This window comes from Borostomias antarcticus, assembly GCF_949987555.1.
Source record: "Borostomias antarcticus genome assembly, chromosome: 10".
NCBI classification, from domain to species: Eukaryota; Metazoa; Chordata; class Actinopteri; order Stomiiformes; family Stomiidae; genus Borostomias; species Borostomias antarcticus.
This window is the reverse complement of record NC_140243.1, coordinates 15,439,065-15,458,701: the sequence shown is the minus strand read 5'-3', so window position 1 is coordinate 15,458,701 and position 19,637 is coordinate 15,439,065. Positions and strand designations below refer to the sequence as shown.

General features: G+C 46.8%; 1 protein-coding gene across 1 annotated transcript; it reads right to left on the bottom strand.

Annotated features, from left to right (window-relative positions):
* Nucleotides 1-566: 566 nt before the first annotated feature.
* Nucleotides 567-12,888, bottom strand: rspo3 (R-spondin 3). The gene is made up of 6 exons (XM_084444727.1): nt 12,237-12,888; nt 7,942-8,124; nt 6,862-7,005; nt 6,462-6,608; nt 6,024-6,209; nt 567-983 (listed from the first exon to the last, which is right to left on the bottom strand). The coding sequence occupies exons 1-6, from the start codon at nt 12,328-12,330 to the stop codon at nt 763-765; spliced, it is 975 nt and encodes a 324-aa protein (XP_084300853.1). The 5' UTR covers nt 12,331-12,888; the 3' UTR covers nt 567-762.
* Between the last annotated feature and the right edge of the window lie 6,749 nt (nt 12,889-19,637).

Below are 19,637 nucleotides of genomic sequence, written 5' to 3'. Positions count from 1 at the left end.
TGGGTTTATTGAAAGCACAGATACTGCTCACACTGATAGGCAAACTAGCATTTTGTCCAGGAGACACAGCACAAACATGGCTGATAAGAAGCTGGGATGAGGCACAGTGTCCTCGGATTCAAAAATAAACTTACATCCGCATGCAGTATCCAAATTGGTTTCTCTCTGTAGTTGATGTCCCATGATGAAAGCAAGAAATCTCACTTTTAATTTAATCAAAACAAAAAACAAAAAAAACAAAAACGAGATGACATCTAAAGAACAAGAAGAACAACAATGATTCTACATAATGTTACAAAACCTACATTCAAAACAAGATGCAAAGTTTGTACCTGGGCCCCTTTTAAATAACCATATCAACAAGCATTGTCCCCTACTGACACACAGCATCTCTCCCGTTCCTCTGTCCTGCTGTACAGTCTCGTCCAATCACAACAGCTGTCTCACATCTCTCTGTGCTGTTTAAACTACAGAGAAACAGCAAGGGGAGGAGCTGTCTCTTCCTCTGTGGTGTGGATGCAGATGTGTGGGGTTGGAGGGGGCGGGGGGAGGGGGGCAGAGAGGTGGGGGAAGGAGTCCTCGGAGTCTGTGGTGACCCTGGTATCGTGTGCCCCGTCTCTCTTGTGCATATACAGTATTATAGTTAAATTATACAGGTAGCAGCAGCACCCCTACAGCAGGGGGGGGGTGGGGGGGGGGTTGAGGGGGCGAGGGGGACTGAGGGGGGTGGAGATAGGGGGAGGCGAGGCCTCAGAGCACCGGCTACTGTGCAGTGCCTTCCTCTGGGGACACGGGGTCTCGGCTCTGGCCTCGCCTGCGGCGGTGCTCCGTCTTGTTCCTGCTTTCAGAGTCCTCACGGTCACCTGCCTCCCTCTCCCGCTCTCTCTCCCTCTTCCTCTCCCTCCGGCCCTCCTGGCCCTCCTTGTCTCGCCTGTTGTTCCGGTTCCTTCTCTCTCCTGTCCGCTCTCCCTTCCTCCTGCCTCCTGGAGAGAGACAAGAGAAAAAGATGGTAAGAAAGTCAATTCTCCAATCCCTTGTCGTCGTTGTTGTTGTTGTTGTTGTTTATTATTGCAGGGTGTTGTGTTCCTTCCATCTATTTTAAGTCATCAGTCAAGAATCACTGGTGGGGTGGACAAACTATCAGAAAGTTGTGCAAACAAGTTCATCATGCTCACCACTAGAGGTCATCCTTGCACTACAGATGGAAGCCACAACCAACTACTTTAATTTCAGCTGTTGCAATCCTCTGCTGATAGTAGTTTATCAAAAATAGAAAGTCTTAAAATAAAGGTTAATTAATCTGCTTGTTGCACCATCTCATTTACAAAGCAATGTCTTGAAATGTTGAAGTCTTATCGCTGAAAGGATAAGAAGGAGAGAGAGAGAGGGAGAGAGAGAGAGAGAAAGAGAGAGGAAAAAGAGAAAAAGAGAGAGGAAAGAAAAGAGGGAGAGCGAGAGAGAAACAGTGGAAGGGAGGTAGGGAGAGAGGAGAGGGAGAGAGAGCACAGACAGATCTACTGAAACGAGGCCTTTCCTGTTGTCGTCCATGTGTCCATGAGCGGGATTGCGAAACTGCTGAGGTAGGCACGGAGGCCCTCTCTCCCTGTCACCCCCCCCCCCCCCCACACACACACACTACTCCCCCCCAACAGCCCCCTTCCGTCTGTATCCATTAATCAGCCGTGCTCTCCGTTCTGACCGGGGGAGAAGGGCTCTCCGCCCGTGGCCGGCCAACGCTGACCCACACATTCCTGGGGTCCAGCCAGAGCGATACAGGGCCCTACCAGCCAACTGTGTTTAGTCTCCCCTGCAGGAGTAATGGAAGCAGCAGCCCTGGAGGTGAGGAGGAGACACAACCTAGAGCTCTCTCCACCCGTAACTATCTACTATCTACCCACGGGCCTCTACGCATCACACAGGGCACCGGGGCTATTCTAGGGGTGGATGTGTGTCTGTCTGTCTGTCTGTGTTAGTAAGAGTAAGCTTGTGTGTGTGTGTGTGTGTGTGTGTGTGTGTGTGTGTGTGTGTGTGTGTGTATGTGTGTGTGTGTGTGTGTGTGTGTGCATGTGTGTGTGTGTGTGTGTGTTTTTGTATGGCATGTGAGTATAACACAGTGTGAAAGAGGACTTATTGAAAGGGGGGAAGGGGGTGTCTCTCTCGCTGCAGGAGTTTACAGTCCAAACAATGTGAAGGGCTTAGAGAGAGAGAGAGAGAGAGAGAGAGAGAGAGACTGCGGAGCATAGAGAGAGAGAGGATGCATGCATGGTAGACTGACTCAATTCGCGCCTCTCTCTCTGGTACATGGCTGACGATCAAGCCCATCTACATCCTGTAAATACAGGAAGTCCTCTAACTCTAGTCCCATTGTTCCGTCTGTCAGGACCATCTGAACATCAGCAGCTTAGTCATAATCTGTGGTGTTTCCCCTAAACCCTGAAAAGCAACGTGATCCGAGTGGCGCTGAGATGATGACAGGCGGTGTTTACCAGGACTCTTCGCCAGTCAGAACTGTGTCTATGACTTGTGTAAACTGTCCCACGATACACTGGGCCCAAATGAGACACTTCAGTTTGTAACGCTCTCCACAAACATGCAGCACATTCTTTTGGGGCTTGCTCACCAACACCGGGGATGACCAGTTCTTTGGTTGGTCTGTGTGTGTGCAGCCGGGATGGTTTGGTGTTGTGGAACGACGCTCTCGAGATCAGGTAAGCCCCGAGACCAAAATGGCTTGCCTCTTGGTCCAATGGTAGACACTTGTGGCTCAGTGAGTGTCTGGGGTCCGATTACTACTTCACCAGTTGTATATGCAGACAGAAGCTGAGCACATGAGGTACGTAACTGAAACTGGGATTGGATACATCAACAAAGCCTGAAGATGGGCTTAGCTACGGACAGCTTTTGAAAGTTTCGCAACTTCACAACAGAATAGCCTCAAGTGCTTGGCGTGGTGTTACTTAGCACTTTAGCAAGATAGACCTCGAGGAACATGCACTCCCCCATAGGAGAACCTCATCTGGTTTTGATTAGAATACAATTTGTAGACAGAGTGGAGCGCAATGGGAGAGAACACAGAGAGAGACCAAGAGAGAGAGAGGAAGAGAGAGAGAGAGAGAGAGAGAGAGAGAGGAGAGGAGAAAGGAGAGAGTGGTGTGTTGTAAGAAAAACAGCTGGGATGCTCTCAGGGGATCACTTCTGAAACCGATCACCCTGCCCGTACTCTGATGGGCTGATATCAGTTCCCGTGCTTAAAGAGTTCACAGGACACTTTTGAACCCAAAGTTCTTCAGTTCCCCCGTCAGTCCAGCCACGGTTCACTAGGAGTCTAGCTGTACCACATACCATCCTGTTCAACGCTGGAGAGCAGGGCGTGGCCGAGCGTTGGACGGACCACCGGTTGCAGTGTGTGCGTGCGCGCGTGCGTGTGTGCGGAGGAGCACAATTAGGCTAATGACACAGAGGGGGCAACATCCTCCATGGCGGGTGCGCTGTCGTCCGGGGGCTTTTGGCGGGAGCCAGGCGGGGATTAAAGGCTCTGGGCTGTCCCACGGGAGGAATGCCCGCCGCTTTGAAGGCACTGGACGTCCGCCTGCTCCCCCTCAACCCACAGACAGCCCGCTCCCCCTCGCTGACCGCCCGCTTGGCCCGAGGGCTGGAGGTCTGTGGGGGACGACAGGCGGAGGAGCGCCCGGTCAGGCCTGGCAGACTGATAAATATGGAGAAAGCGAGGGAGGGAGAGAGGGAGGGGAAAGGATGTATGATAGTTTGGAGGACAAATTAGCCAGGCTTAACACGCACGCAGCGTGTGAGGATATGAATGTATGTAAACATGTGAGGCGTGAGGTGAGCCCAGGGGTGAGAGAGAGAGAGAGAGAGAGAGAGAGAGAGAAAGAGGGATGCTGTATGTTAAGAGTGAGTCAGGCCCAGACCAATGGCAGAAAAGTGATGACCCAGCGTTGTAGGAGGGGGTCAAGTTCTGGGCCTCTGACCAACAGTGGAAGCCAGGGAAAGATCCAGGGACAACTGGGGGTCAGGTGGCGAGGGAGGGGGTTGGCTACTCGGTTCCGTTTAAAAAATACTGAGGCCCGATGGGGAAAACAACAGCTCTCTTAGAGAGAGAAAGAGCGAGAGAGAGCGAGAGAGAGCGAGAGAGAGAGAGAGAGAGAGAGAGAGAGAGAGAGAGAGAGAGAGATGGACTTGGCAGGAGAAACAACAAATAAACCTGGTCGGGTCTGTGGAGCCCTTGGGGATGATCGAGGGCGGGACAGGGGAGGAGGATGTATCAGTGTCTGAGGGCTGCTGGGGGATTACAGAGCGTTGGCGGAGGTCGGACCCTGACCCCCCCGGCGTATGCGGAACGTAAACACGGACACGCAGGGGACGCGCCAGAGCAGATAATTAGCACTCGCTGGATGTTCTAGGAGCCGGGGCAGCTGGGTAATCACACACACACACACACACACACACACACACGCACACACACAAACACACACGCAGGGCAGGAGCAAGGTCGATAACCGGGCCTGTAGTGTGTAACACGCACCCACAGCTGTGTCCTGTGGCCCGCCAGCCGGACAGATCAACACTAGGCCGACTCCACACTAAGCCCTGGCTCACCACAGGAGCCCCCAACACCAGGGAGGGGCAGGGTGTGAGGGGAAGAGAGAGAGAGAGAGAGAGAGTGACAGAGGGAGATGATTCAATAATTCAGGCACATTTCACAGCCTGAATTATTGATTCTGCCTGTCCAGTTGAGACTCTTTACAAATTACCACCATGTAGTTATTTTAGAGGGACAAGTTGGAGTGTATCTGACTATGTGTGTGCATCTGATCCTGTATATATATATATATATAGTGTGTGTGTGTGTGTGTGTGTGTGTGTGTGTGCGTGTGTGTGTGTGCGTGTGTGTGTGTGTTTGGATGAGTGTGTGTATATGTGTGTGCTGTGTGTGTTGACAGCTGTTGGAATGAGTATCTAAACTAATTCTGCTCCCTTTGTTGCCTTACGGTCCCCCAAAGAAGATGTCTGGTCAGAGAAACATTGACTGCACGCACACACACACACACACACACACACACACACACACACACACACACACACACACACACACACACACACACACACACACACACACTGTTTGTTGTTCTGAGCCGGACCCTAGCCTCCTAGGCTCCTCGCCTCTACGTTATCTGTCAGTTAACGACCACAGAAGTCGCTGAAGGGACCAGACTCAGTCACCAGCCCAAATAAAAACACATGCATGCAATTATAACAAGCATGCAAATACTACGGTTCTTTCCATCGCATGCAAACACTCTGATTCTGCTTCATTTCGGTATTCATACAAGTATTCTTGGCCCATTCATTAGGAATCACGCTAGTGAATGTTTATGAGGAACGGAGACGGTTTAAATATTTCCAAAGAAAGGTCTCAGAGCGTTGCGACACCCACAGAGGAGTCTCGCCAATATCCAGCGACCACAGTTGGAATAATCAATGTAAACAGCCTTGGTCCCAGTGAGAATGAGATGACAGACCAGCAATTCCAGATTATAAAGACAAACAGACAAACAAAGTGAAAAGTCTGGAATCCATATGAGAACTGATGCTGTTCTATTAGACATACAGAGACAGCAAGCTGAGACATAATCCATGATACTGGGATTCAAATACTTTTTGAGTCAAAGACTAACTGCACCATTCCAATTCTCTGAAGACCAAGAGAGCCCCAAATACAGTAGCGTTTTGTCCCAGTCTCAATATAACATGGATAAATAAATAAAGAACTTATTTTATAATTTTATTATGCATGTGTATTCCTGAAGAATGGTGCTGTTATCATTATTATTTCTCTCTGGTATGTTTTTATCTGAATGCCATGCCTGAAGTTGTAAGTGATACTATTCTATTCAATTCTACTGATGGTGTCACAATCATCTTCAAGTTCATCCACTCCCACTTTTTTGTTTTATAATCTTGTTTCTTGTAGATCTGTACGTAGGCTATGAAGCTATCATTACCTGGACATCTCCTTCTCTTGACGGAGCACTTTGATGTCTCAGAGATGGGGGGGCAGGGTTTGCCAAGGGGGGAGGGGTACAGAAGGACCTCCCGGGTCCGTGTCTCCTCCCCCAATTTAAATCCACAGGTTCTCCCAGAGCGGGAGCAGGGGCTCCACTCGCCCCACTCACCCACCTCACAGTGCACTGAGGAGGTGGAGAAGATAGAGAGAGAGAGAGAGAGAGAGAGAGAGAGAGAGAGAGAGAGAATACATTACTTATCTTATGGGATGGGATGGCACTAGTTGGATGGCTAGTTGACTACTAGGATGGCAAATCTCTACTTATTGTAGAGATGTTCATTATCATTCAAGGGATATCGAGGAGCTAGGGTTAGGGTATGACTGGATCTTGAAGAAGATCTACATGCCTTCATCAGAGCATGGTCCTAAATCTTACCTTGAGGGGTACACTCCATGAGTTTGTCATTGGACTCAAACTCCTCAGGACAGACATGGTGGCATCTCCCCTGCAATAGGTAGAGGCCGGGTCTGCACCTGGTACACGTGTCACCATTCACGCAAGCCTCACACTCTGCAGGACACTCTGGAATACCAACAGACACACACACACACACACACACACACACACACACACACACAACAACAACAACAACAACAACATGTTAACATTACACACTGACACACAGCATGCAGAAGCACTACAGCTACTGTTAGAATAGTAGTCTCTGTGTATGCATCTGTGCGTGTGTATGTGTGTGTGTGTGTGTGTGTGTGCATGTGTGTGTGTGTGTTTGGACGTGAGCCCATGTGTGTGTGTGATCTCTAAGCCTACTCACTGGTAACACACTCCCTCGTTGTGTCGCTGCCCACCAGTCCTTCTGGGCAGTTCTCCTGGCATTTCCCCAGGTGTAGATAGTAGCCCGGTAGGCAGCGCGTGCAAAAGTTCTTGTTGAAGCAGGAATCGCACTCCAGCCTGCACTCTGAAAGACAGGCCCACCGCCAGCGTTTATTTAACAGTAGGAGTTATGGTGTGTGTACTGGACGTTAAACACACAAGCAGGGCTGTGCGGTATGTCATGGAGGGCAGCCACACCATGGCTGCTCAACAGGAATATAGGCTACCACCGCCACACATTAGAAAGGCATCTCTCTGGGAAGAGATGATACTGTACGTAACAATGTCATGTTCCTACAGTGCTGGAGTTGCACAGATCAGTGGGGTTGTGAAGGGGATGAATAGAGGGTGACATTAGATAGATAGACAAAGTTGTTAAGTTAAGAAGAGGAGGACATTATATTACCCTTCTCAAATCAACCCTGAGCCCTACTCCCTTTGGGCCTGGGGAGATCTGAACGGATGGACAGGTGAAAACAATATGGTGTCTTTTCCAGTGAGAACATAGGGCAAGATGGGGCCAATATTTAATCACTTACACCTGCCAAACCTTCTCATATCTAGACAAGTTCATAGGCATTAGGAGCTAGTAGAGTTTAGGGGAATTTTCAAGATGGTAGAAGTCTACTGGACAATTTGCAATGGTAGTTGGTCTAGGAGGAGACATGGGAGACAAATATATCGACCAATGTCTGACTCTAGTACTTACTGGTGCAGGTGTTCTCATCTGTCTTATTCTGGTACTTACTGGTGCAGGTGTTCTCATCTGTCTTATTCTGGTACTTACTGGTGCAGGTGTTCTCATCTGTCTTATTCTGGTACTTACTGGTGCAGGTGTTCCTATATTTCTTATTCTAGTACTGACTGGTGCAGGTGTTCCTATATTTCTTATTCTGGTACTTACTGGTGCAGGTTTTCCTATATGTCTTATTCTGGTACTTACTGGTGCAGGTGTTCTTATATGTCTTATTCTGGTACTTACTGGTGCAGGTGTTCTTATATGTCTTATTCTGGTACTTACTGGTGCAGGTGTTCCTGTCTGGCGAGCGGGTGCCATAGAAGCCACTGGGGCAGGAGGGCAGACACACCCCGATCTGCTTCATCCCATTCCTCTCCAGGAAGATGAAGAGGCGGGGCTTGCAGGACAGGCAGCCATTGTAATCAGAGCAGGTCAGGCAGCCGCCCTGGCACACCCCCGGGGACTCTACGAAGACAGACGCATGGGGAAACAATTAGCCAAACCAGCCCAGAATCACAGGTTTAAATAGTAGAATGGAACAGTAGAATTCACATTCAGAATAGTGGATGTCATGGACTTCTAAATTATTTCTTCTAACTTTCTATAGAGTGGACAAAGGCACAGGGGATAAAGCCTCATGAGACCATCCGGATACTGCGAGCTCACAGTTTCTCTCGCACGTCAGTCTGGAAAGGTATAATATAAATCCATTTATGCCTGAGTAAAATTTACTCAGGCCAATCTGCATCCTATGAGGCAGCTACAGGTGTGGTTTAGGTGTGACAGCGATATATAGTTTGTTGATCTGATTGAAGTTCGCCATGATAGACGGTGATAGACAGATGGTGCATCCAATCACCTGCCAAGTATTTTTGAAAGTGCCTGCCCTTTTCCAAACGGTTTCCAACGAAGCTTTCCCAGATGGATGTGTGGAACAGAGTTAGAATCCTGAATGGCAGAAACGATATGATACAATGCGACACAATAATAAGTTGTCCATTTGCACAGAAATACATTTTTTTGTGATGCCAGCAAACCTTCATGGGGGGTACGAAGCCTTTAATAGGCTAAGACATTGTTGCATGTAACCCAATTCTGTTTGTCATGGAGTCACTTGAAAACAGAGTCAGTCAGTTTATTGTTCAGTGGTGCACACCACATCAGTTAGCTGATACTGCACAGCTTCAATGTGAAGTCTCAGCATCTCCAAAGCCTCTCCCCTACGGTGGACGTTATCGCCAGGCCTGATCCTTGAGATAGAGCTGAGCTGGCAGACCTGACCCTGAGACGGATATCGAGCCGGTCAGAGTGCCGTGAAAGAGGTTTGTGTAGCATCGGCAACAGATGTTTCCAGCACCAGTAAAGAACTCAATAATACTGTAAAACAAGAGCAGACAGCGCCCACGCTCCTCTGTTAAATCTGTCAGGGGTGAGGGAAACAGTCATCGGAGGTCTGAAGTAATCAGGGTTCACATGCCTGGTAGCTCGGTGCTCTGTTCGCGGAGGGTCATATCTGTCATTTGGTGACATTTAAGGGACCACCAGGCTGTGAATTTGCTCAGAGTGGAAATGTGTACCAACTTGTGTAGGTTAATGTCCTCTCATGGTATGGCTTTGATGCAAACACGCTTAGAGTAATGTCTTTGTTTAAAGGAGCCGGCCCACCTTTCTTGAGGGTATAAGGAGGGAAAGTGTAACCTGGGCCTTCGTGCAGGTTACATCATAGAGCTATATATACAGCGAGTAATCAAACTCTTCTCCTGCTTGTCAAGCCCAAGTGTTTAGGCATACTCTTAAGCCATAAGGACCACAAATTATATCTGGGCCCACAAGTCCCCTTGGCAGGGCTTCTTCATCAGGAGAGCATGTCTCCAAACCACCTCTGCTACACAGCAGGTGAGGAGAACCACTGCAGTGTTTACCACAGGCAGATGGACACGGAGGTACTGTAGGACTCAGGAGATGTTTTCCACCCCAGCTCTGGCATATCGTGCCGCTGGGTAAAGGTTTGAGCTTTTCTTCGTATTCCGTTCAGCTTCTGCTGCCAGATTGCAATAGATCACGGAGATTCTGTTTGACATATCTTAGAAATCTTTACAACTGCTGTCCATTTGCCCACATGTGATCCTGCCAAGCCTCGCTGATTCACACAACCCCTAACTCCAAGGAATTTAGCCTGCCCTTGCACAGATAGAACATCGGTAGGGAAGCGCCTTGCATAACCAACCACACCACAAACGTTCCTGCATATCTGTAAGGTTCAAATTGCCATAAACTAATGATCACTTGCCAAATGAGAATAACCATGAATCTATCTTGGACAATTTTTTTTTTGTCTGCTGCAACCAAATGTGGGTATATACTCATATTTCAAAAGTTAAGTCTCTGGTGCATTGGCCATAGTCCAATACTTTACATATGGACTGCAATGTCAGAGTAGATATTTCTTAACTCTTCAGTTATTGATGTCTGTATTGTTACCCTTTATGTATCTTGCAGTGTGAATGTTAGTAAAAAAAAAGGACGGCAGCAGTTATGTAGACATACAGTAGATACTGTAGGTCAAGGGGGATTTCACCTCTTCACTTCATTGGATAAGCAAGTTAATAAAGACTGTAAGGTTAAGCAAGGAGTGCATGGAAGCACGAACAGGTCTGGATTAGTGGATTTGAATCCACTCAGCTAACAGAACGTGAGGGGAAGGACGGATAAGCACTAAACCAGCCAAAGGCCACAGGTAACCAAAATCTTCTAATTTAACTCATTCTCTCTACTAATTCTCTCTAGTATCTGTTCTTCTAACATACAATAGAACTTGTCCTCCCAGTAAACCATCCTCTCTAGTATCTCTTCTTATATACAGAATTTGTTCTCCCAGTCTTGTTTTGTGTGCCTTTGCAGGTAAGTCATTGAGAACGCAGTCTCTCTCACAACAACATCCTGACAGTTTATATATATAATCAAGCAGGAAGCAAACTGGGTGCCTTTGGTCAGTTGACTGACTGGTCATTGACTCATCCTCCCCCCCCCCCCCCCCCCCTTCTGTGTACTGTGCACTCGTTCACCCCCCCCCCCCCCCCACACACACACACACATACACTCTTTCTCTCTCTCTATCTCACACATACACACACACGTATGCATGCATGCACACTCACTCACTCACTCACTCACTCACTCACTCACTCACACACACACACACACACATGCACAAACGCTCTCTCTCTCTCTCACACACACACACACACACACACACACACACACACACACACATGTACGCACACATGCACACTCACTCACACACACACACACACACACACACGCACACACACACACACGCACACACACACACACACACACACACACACACACACACACACACAAACACCACCCCTCACACTTCTGAAAGCATCAGCTTGGTGTAAACTTGGACTAGACATAGTTTCCCTTTCCCAAGAAAAAAGTGGGATCTAGTAAGCGCACGCATCAGACAGCTAGTGTATAGATCCATGGCCGTGCAGTGTCATTGGCTCTGAGTCTCTGTCTTTTAAACCCTCAAGGGGAAGTGAACTAGTGCACACTTCTGGTGAAGTAGATGGGTCAGAGAATGTGGATCCAGTGCTCATCCCCATACCAGGTTTCCCATAGTGACTCCCTGGTGGGTTGTCTTGTCCCACAGGTGGCAGGCATAACAGCACCACTCTGATAGTCATAATTGTACAGTAACCCTGACCCAGCTAGCTGGCAGATGAGCCGATGTATGGGGAATCCAAGCCATTAGAGCAGATATAGTGGTTGAAACATCTGGAGGGCTTCATAGAACAGTCTTCACAGGGCATGCTTTAGAATGACTAATAGCTCAATGACTAGATCATGAAAAGATTTAGTCCACCTTGCAGCCATATCCTACACTATCAAGAGCTAAGTTTTTTGAACGCAGGGTATGGCTAATGTTGCCAATTAAAAAAAATAAAACCAACATGTTGACTTCTAATATGTTTGATAAAACCAACAATGCACTGTGACACAGCAAACATGCTGTTTGTAAAGTGAACTGCTAAACTCACTGACCGCTAGAGAGCGACGGGAACAAGCAGACAGACTCGGTGCTCACGGCGCAGTGGCAGTTTCTGATGCTTGAATTGCGAGGAGCCAAGTTTCGAGCAAACCCGATGGACCAGTGAGTGGTCGCTCCGATTGTATGCCATGCAGTGCAATCCAATTAAGATATTATGCGCTCAAACTGCCTGATTTGAACAGTGAAATGCTTTTGATAGACCGTGAAATAGCGAGAATGAGTCAGTTACCAGTGATTAATGATGACAAACTGAGCGATTCATATTATTCATCTATCTCAGTATTGGGATGCGCAAGATTTGCTATTAGAAGATGGAAATTACATAACACAATTATTGACGAAAATATGATACCTTATTGTCTAATTCATGAAATGACATATATCAGAGAACTGTAGTCTAGTATAACTTAAATTGTGTTGGTCAGGAACTGGGAGTGTGTGCGCTCGAGAGCGCCTCAACGCGCGCAGGGCGCCGCGGCTCCGCTGCATACATACTCACGTTTATGTTGCCGGTGCCTGGAGGTGTGCTGCTGACAACCAGTGTATTCCATGCAGTGCAAGATCAACACAAATGAGATCAGTTGTAATTGCATAGTAGCCCGGAGATGATACGTGTATAGCCAATGTCAATGTCCTCCACCAAAATTGCGGTTAGGACTCCGCTGATTTATGTATAATTCCTAAAAGGAGCTATATCTCCAGCACCCTTGTGCAGAGGTGAAAGATGTGCGATGTACGATGGCCCAATGGAACCTGGGCCGCTCAGAGAGTAACATCCTGGATAGAATCCTCATATGTGCCAAAGCTCAAATCAGGTATCCGCGGTGACAGAGTATTCCCACGACCGCAATAGATTACGATTATCCTCCACCAACGCGAGACAAAGGGATAAACCACAGCAATAACGCGAAGATTAAAATATTCTTGACATCATAATAAAAAAGTTTTAGCTGCCCTCTCCACGTATTCCCCACGGGTGCATTCAAGGTGCGCCGCGCGTCCAGGTGTGAGGGCTACTTTGTTGTGAGGAGTAGGTCATCGCGTCATCTCAGCATCTGAAGCCTGCACCAAACCTGGAGGCAGACACAGAGCGTTTAAGTGTCATATAGACCGCCAAGTTTCGATGGGGTGGAAATGTGTGTTTCTTCTATGTTAATTGTTACACCTCCCGTTGCCTGCAGTGAAACCAAACCAGAAAAAAAACTCCGCGCACTTTCAGCTCTTTTCTGCTTCGCGTGCAGTCCCCATTCACTCACTCCGGCTCGCTCTCTGATGACTTCAGCCCTGTGCCGTGTCTCTTTCTCTCTCCCCCTCCACGCGCTCCAAAGTTTATTTAGAGGGCAAGCCCCCCACGTCAGAGACCCCCTCGCTTTTTACTCTTACAGTTCTTTTAAAGAGGCTGTTCGCACACGGTGTATTGGCCTAGGGGTCTTCATGGTGCGTATTTACGCACAGTGTTATTTCAACGTGGCAACTACGTGCCTCTTTTGATTGATCTCACGATTCACTTATTTTTTTGGACAATTTTTATTGGTGGTAACAATTTAGGTATTCAATCAAACTAAACACTATAGTCTGCTATTAAATGGCGATCAGCAACACAACAAAAGGGAGAGCAGCCTGCTTAGGATACAGTTTTTGGAAAGCTCTGTGATGCTTGTTTATTTTGTGTCGTTTTTCATGTAGGCCCACAAGGATCTAAAACTACTAGATTATTTTCCCATTATGTCCATAACATGGAAAAAATGCACAATGGAGACGAGCCTCTAAGGACTTGCGGTCGTAACCTTTGGGAAGTTCCTATAATCGTGTTTAAAAGGGGGAGAGGAGTCGTGTGTTACGGGGGGCTTTCTACTCTCGCCTCTAGTAGCCTACAATTAACGTCAGTTCCTGAGCACGCGCCTTTTGAAGATTGAGTATCCAGTTAAACCGGATCTAGGCTATTATCAACGGCAATTATGGTTCTCCGAGTTGTTTATATATTGGTGTAATTCAGAGATAAAATAGGAGCACGGACCATCAGTCATCGCGAAGCGCGCCGCACAGACACCAGAGCACAGTGACTTATCTCTGCGGAGACAGCCGCGCGCCATGATCCGTTTGTTATGCGGAGCGTATACAATCCGCTGTCAGAAGTGGTCTGTGATTGTTTGGTTGTGCATTTCAAGTGAAAAACCTAAAAATTCCGTTCTGAGCTTGAATTTTTTAAGGGAACAGCTGTCGCGTTATACAAGTCTGTGCGCATAAAAACACGTAATCTTTAATCAATGACAGTTAAGATCCACATCATAATAGGCCTACTCAGGCACACAGTTGTGCGGAGTCTGCGGACAATCGGACAGGAAGGAGCAGCCCAGTTTGTTCCATCGCCTCTAGAGGGGGTCAGTGCCGTAAAAGCCTCTTCTGTGACTCATATAGAAAATCCTACTGTTTAAGGGCCATGGTTTTGGAGTTCCACTTGTGCGCACACACACGCACACACACACACACACACACACACACACACACACACACACACACACACACACACACACACACACACACACACACACACACACACACGAATTGAATATTTATCATAAACATACTGTGTTCTGGTTTTCTTTGAACATCAGCAACAATGGGAGTGTGTATCAGTGAGTATCAGTGTGAGTGTGTGTGTGTGTGTGAGTGTGTGTGTACGAGAGAGAGAGAGAGAGAGAGAGAGACAGAGAGAGAGAGAAAGAGAGAGAAAAAAAAGAGACCTCAGCTCTTTGCGACTGTGTCCTGTGTGCTGGTGGTTCCCTGCTTCCCATTGAGGGGGTCATTTACTCGTCTGGCAACGCTGAGCAGAGACCTGAACAGAGCAGAGCCTGTTTATGTTTGCAAGAGCATCATGGAGGGCAATGCTTCCTTCTCCTCTGTGGCTCCAACATCACTCACTCTGATGTGGAGAGAAATGCAAACATAGTGTGGGCTACCTTCTTCAGAAGGGCAGACTGCTCCACTGCCCCCCCCCCTCCACCCCCCACCCGGCTAGGCCAGAGTGTCACACTAGAGGGCTGCTCCACAATTTAGTCCTTCCAACATGTTATCATTCCAATGAGTTCATAAGGTTGTCAGTCCAGTAATGTTTTATCCTATTCTAGAAACATAGACTTCCATTTCACAGATATTTTGAGTTTGGCCAGTTGAGATTTGGGATATGGAACTAATGTATCAATAGGAAAATGTTGACTTTTATATTACGAATCTTGGCAACTTAATATTGCACTGCCAAAAATGTGCTCACCATGAAAATGTCTTTGTAATATTCAGGTCCCAAGATCCCACAAATGTGGGTAGTAATGCTACCTACCTTTGATGATGAGGAATCATTTTCATTTTCATCAAGCTTTCTATTTTATTTCATAGATGATACGTTTCATCCACAATCATAGTGTATTTCATCCATAATAACTAATAATGAATTGGATGATGTAAGAGAAAAAACTCTTGCTGAAATAAAAATCTACAACAAATTTTCATGATGTCATCCCAAAATGTGTGGTACAGTAGTTTAGTTAACCTAGATAGACCATTGACATGCCTGGAAAGATGTAGCTATACCAGTAGCAGCTTGGACAAAATGAGCGATTGTTCCACTTCTAGAAGAACGATTAAAAGTCAGTGCTCAACTTCAATCAGTAATGCTAAAAACCACAAACGAAGCCAGAAATCTTGGTGTAGTCATGGACTTAGACCTGAATTTCAACAGCCACATTAAGTCAATTACAAAGTCAGCCTACTATCACCTGAAGAATATATCAAGGATCAAAGGATTTATGTCCCAGAAGGATTTGGAAAAACTTGTCCATGCGTTTATCTTCAGTAGACTCGACTACTGTAACGGCATGTATACAGGTCTCTCTAAAAAATCGATCAGACAGCTGCAGCTGATTCAGAACGCTGCTGCTCGAGTCCTCACTAAGACTAAGAAAGTGGAGCATATCACACCAGTACTAAGGTCTTTACACTGGCTTCCTGTCTGTCAAAGAATTGACTTTAAAATACTGCTATTGGTTTATAAAGCACTGAATGGTCTAGGGCCAAAATATATTTCTGATCTGCTCATATGCTATGAACCATCCAGACCCCTCAGGTCGTCTGGCACAGGTCTGCTTTCTGTCCCCAGAGTTAAAACAAAACATGGAGAAGCAGCATTCAGTTTTTATGCTCCACATATCTGGAACAAACTTCCAGAAAACTGCAGGTCTGCTGCAACTCTTGGTTCTTTTAAAACAAGCCTGAAGACTTTTCTTTTTGCCACTGCTTTCTAAGAGGAGCTATGTTTATCAGTATACTGCACTGTAACTTTTATTCCTGTATTCTATTTGTCCTGCTTTTTGTTTAAATGTCTATAATGACTTGCTTTTTGTTTTAATGCTTTTAATTTGTCCTGCCTTTTGTTTTAAATGTCTATTATGTCTTGCTTTTTGTTTTAATGCTTTCAATGTCTCATGTAAAGCACCTTGAATTGCCCTGTGGCTGAAATGTGCTATATAAATAAACTTGCCTTGCCTTGCCTTCTATTTCTACGATAAAACCTAAGTTGAATGGGATTTTTCTAACCCAGACCTGGTTGTTGGACTACATACTGACATATTAACACACTTCGGCTCACCCAACCTACTGTATCATCTTGCACTGCATTTGCTGTCTTATAACCCATGTCTCTTAAAAAGAAAATGCATACAAAATGTGTTACATGTAAGAAGTATTTAACTGAAACACATTTCTCAATAGCAAAAATGTAATAGGTGCACTTATTAATGGATTGATTGATTGGTATGATATCTTAAAGGACGTCACCAGCCGTTTGTGGTACAGTCTTTGCCACTGAACATGCGTAAGTTGTTTTCAAGTTAAAATCCATAGTCAGTAAGACCATAAGGAAGGGGTTAATATAAGGCACCTCTTTGTGTCCTCTGGTCCCCGTCATGCGGGTGTCCTCCCTGGGAAGGCAGGGCAGGGCGGGGGCTGTGTGTATGTGGTGGAGGTGGGAGGGGGGATAGGTTGCTTGGTCACTCTCTGTGACCGCCGGTGAGAGGATCCGTCGCCACCCACCAATGAAGTCTGGTGGGCGCACAAATCAATCCCAGAGCTGTGACACTGAGAATGGGCCAGGAGGGCAAATCAAACTCAGAGAGCTTTCTAAAGGATATAGAGGAATAGAAACACGCTTATTAGCGGTCATGATCATGCAAGGTTGTGAGCATGTTTACTGAGGCAGCGTCCGTTTTAGCAGCACATCTATAATCCCATACTGACCCTGATCCAGCACATTGTCACCTGCAGCAGACAGAGAGGACAAGGAGAAAGAGAGAGAGAGAGAGAGGGAGAGAGAGAGAGAGAGAGAGAAACTGGAGTCTGGTATGTCAAGGGAGGTGAGGAGCGGAGGCAGTCAACACATCAACTACATTGGGTCCCTGAGAAGCACTGGCTTTGTAAGTCTAGTGTATTGATATTATTATTACACTCACTCTCGAACGTGTCTCGAATAAATGGTGGTTGCTTCATCCGATTCTCTTATCTGGAGTCAAGGGGCTTAAACGTGAGCACAGCATTTGAGACAGACGTCCTTTAGGGGGGCTGAGGGGAGGATCAAGGCCTGAGCACAGGGGATTGTGGAGCTGGACGAGGACAGATCATCAAGGGTCTGGGGCTGTCAGCTGCACAGGCAGAGAGAGAGAGAGCACAGACGAGGGGGGCGAGAGATGGGCGTCACGTGTCACCCCCCCACCCCCCCCCACCCACCCACCCAGGCGTCTCTTGCCTGAGCCGTGCACCTGCTCCTCTGCAGAACCTAAGCAGCACCGGGGTCGTTTCACAGGCGTTCCCAGGGCGTTCCCCTGGCGTCGCGCTGACATTTTTACTGTTGTTTCATGATGAGAACAAGCTCGGAGGAATCCCCCATGTCAGCCCTGACTAATTTGACCGTGATTGTGGCATTAACTACGGATTCTTTCCGAGGCGCGTCTATTGCTGGTGGACCCAAATGTTAAATAAACGGAACACGAGATGTAAAGATGGCGGATTCCGAGTCTGGCAGGACTTCAATTTATGTATTTCCGTTCCTTTTTAAAGTGTGTCTTTCAAAAGCGTGACTGCTGCTGGGCTGAGTGTTGGCCTTTGAAACTTGGAAACAATCTGAAGACAAAACGTATCCTGAGCTTCTAACCTCAAGTAGAACTCTTGAGAAACCAAGGAAGAAAGGCAGCTACCTACAGCTTGGCCAGAGAATAATAAATAAATTCTTTATTTCCCTGTGTTTCTATGAGAGGCAGCATGGCAGTTGCCCCGAGCTCATAGGGGTCTAACCCCACTGCCCAGGAGATTTAATCAGACAACTTCCAACACCTTATTCTCATCAGTTGTTGCCGGGCAACTTGTGTGGCAGCTCCAGGGATCTGAGTATGTATGAGGCAGCCTGGGTTTAGATTAATCTGCATGGCCTGCCCTGGGGATGCTTTCACTCTGATAAAGCCTCTCTCTCTCTCTCTCTCTCTCTCTCTCTCTATCTCCCTCCCTCCCTCCCTCCCTCTCTCTCTCCCTCTTCACAGGTGGCCTGCTTGCCCCAACTTTGTCCCACAGTAATCACTCTGCTCTGCAGGGACTCTCACAAAGTGTGTGTGTGTGTGTGTGTGTGTGTGAGTGAGAGGGTCAGTGTGTGTGAGAAACAGAGAGCGAGTGAGAGAAAGTGTGCTTGTGTAGTTGATAGCCCCAGTTGGCAGTTTTTGGAAGGGAACATTTAAGGTGTTAATGATTTTTATTGATATTGTTTAACTGGTAAATGGTAAATGGACTGCACTTATATAGCGCTTTCATCCAAAGCGCTTTACAATGGCCTCTCATTCACACATCCACCAATGGCGGCAGCTGCCATGCAAGGGGCTAGCCTGCTCATTGCGAGCAATTTGGGGTTCAGTGTCTTGCCCAAGGACTCTTCCACATGCCGTCAGGAGGAGCCGGGATTTGAATCGCCGGCCCTATGATCATTGGATGACCTCCTCAGCTACAGTCGCCCCATTATTAGTCTTTTACTTCATAAATGTAAACAAAAAATCTGTATCAATATTAATGAGGATATATAAATGAAAATTGTACTGGTACTTATATCAGAAAAGTATTCACGCACTGGACAGCTGAAGGGGTGCTCAGCCATAAGAAATAGGCCTTTAAAAAGGCGAAGAACATTCTGGAAGCCAGCTTCACTCTTTTCAGTAGTGTTTATTTGCTGATGCAATTGGAGCTAACTAGCTCCTTGGTCAGAGCAGCTTGATCTGAAACGCATCAAACACCATCATAGGGAACTGAGTTGCCTTCTTCAACCCTTCTTTGTCACTTTCAGCTCATATTCCTCAATTTGTATACTGAAAGAAAGCAATGCATGCAACCAAAGGTGATTCTTACACCGCAGAACAGAGAGAGGGCGACTTGCAATAAAACAGAGATCAGAAATCATAAGACTCTGACATTCAACATAACGCAGATGTAGGAGCTTTATTTTTCTAGTGAACAATTTCCTTTCAATCTAGGGGGCTCCAATGGAAAGTTCCTGAATTAAAACACGTGTGAAAGCACAATTTACCTCTTCATTTCAACCCAGGCAGAACAACCTCAGGCGCACCACGATGAAATGAGAAATACACTTTTATAACACAAATTAATTTAGACTTTTTCCATTCAATAAAACTAGCCCCTTGCCCTCGTCCAAACAAGTCTGCTGAGCAACACATCTGTTCTTGTGAAATTAGCAGAGGCTAGCACAGACACACACACACACACACACACACACACGCATGCGCGCGCGCACACACACACACACACACACACACACACACACACACACACACACACACACACACACACACACACACAC

What these genes read in the sequence shown, in the direction of transcription:
- rspo3 (XM_084444727.1), bottom strand. Translation starts at nt 12,330, where the DNA reads ATGCAATTACAACTGATCTCATTTGTGTTGATCTTGCACTGCATGGAA. An exon ending in AGACAGGAACACCTGCACCA is followed by an intron (nt 7,006 to 7,941) that starts GTAAGTACCAGA and finishes CCTGTCTTTCAG; the next exon opens with AGTGCAGGCTGGAGTGCGAT. An exon ending in AACGAGGGAGTGTGTTACCA is followed by an intron (nt 6,609 to 6,861) that starts GTGAGTAGGCTT and finishes TTGGTATTCCAG; the next exon opens with AGTGTCCTGCAGAGTGTGAG.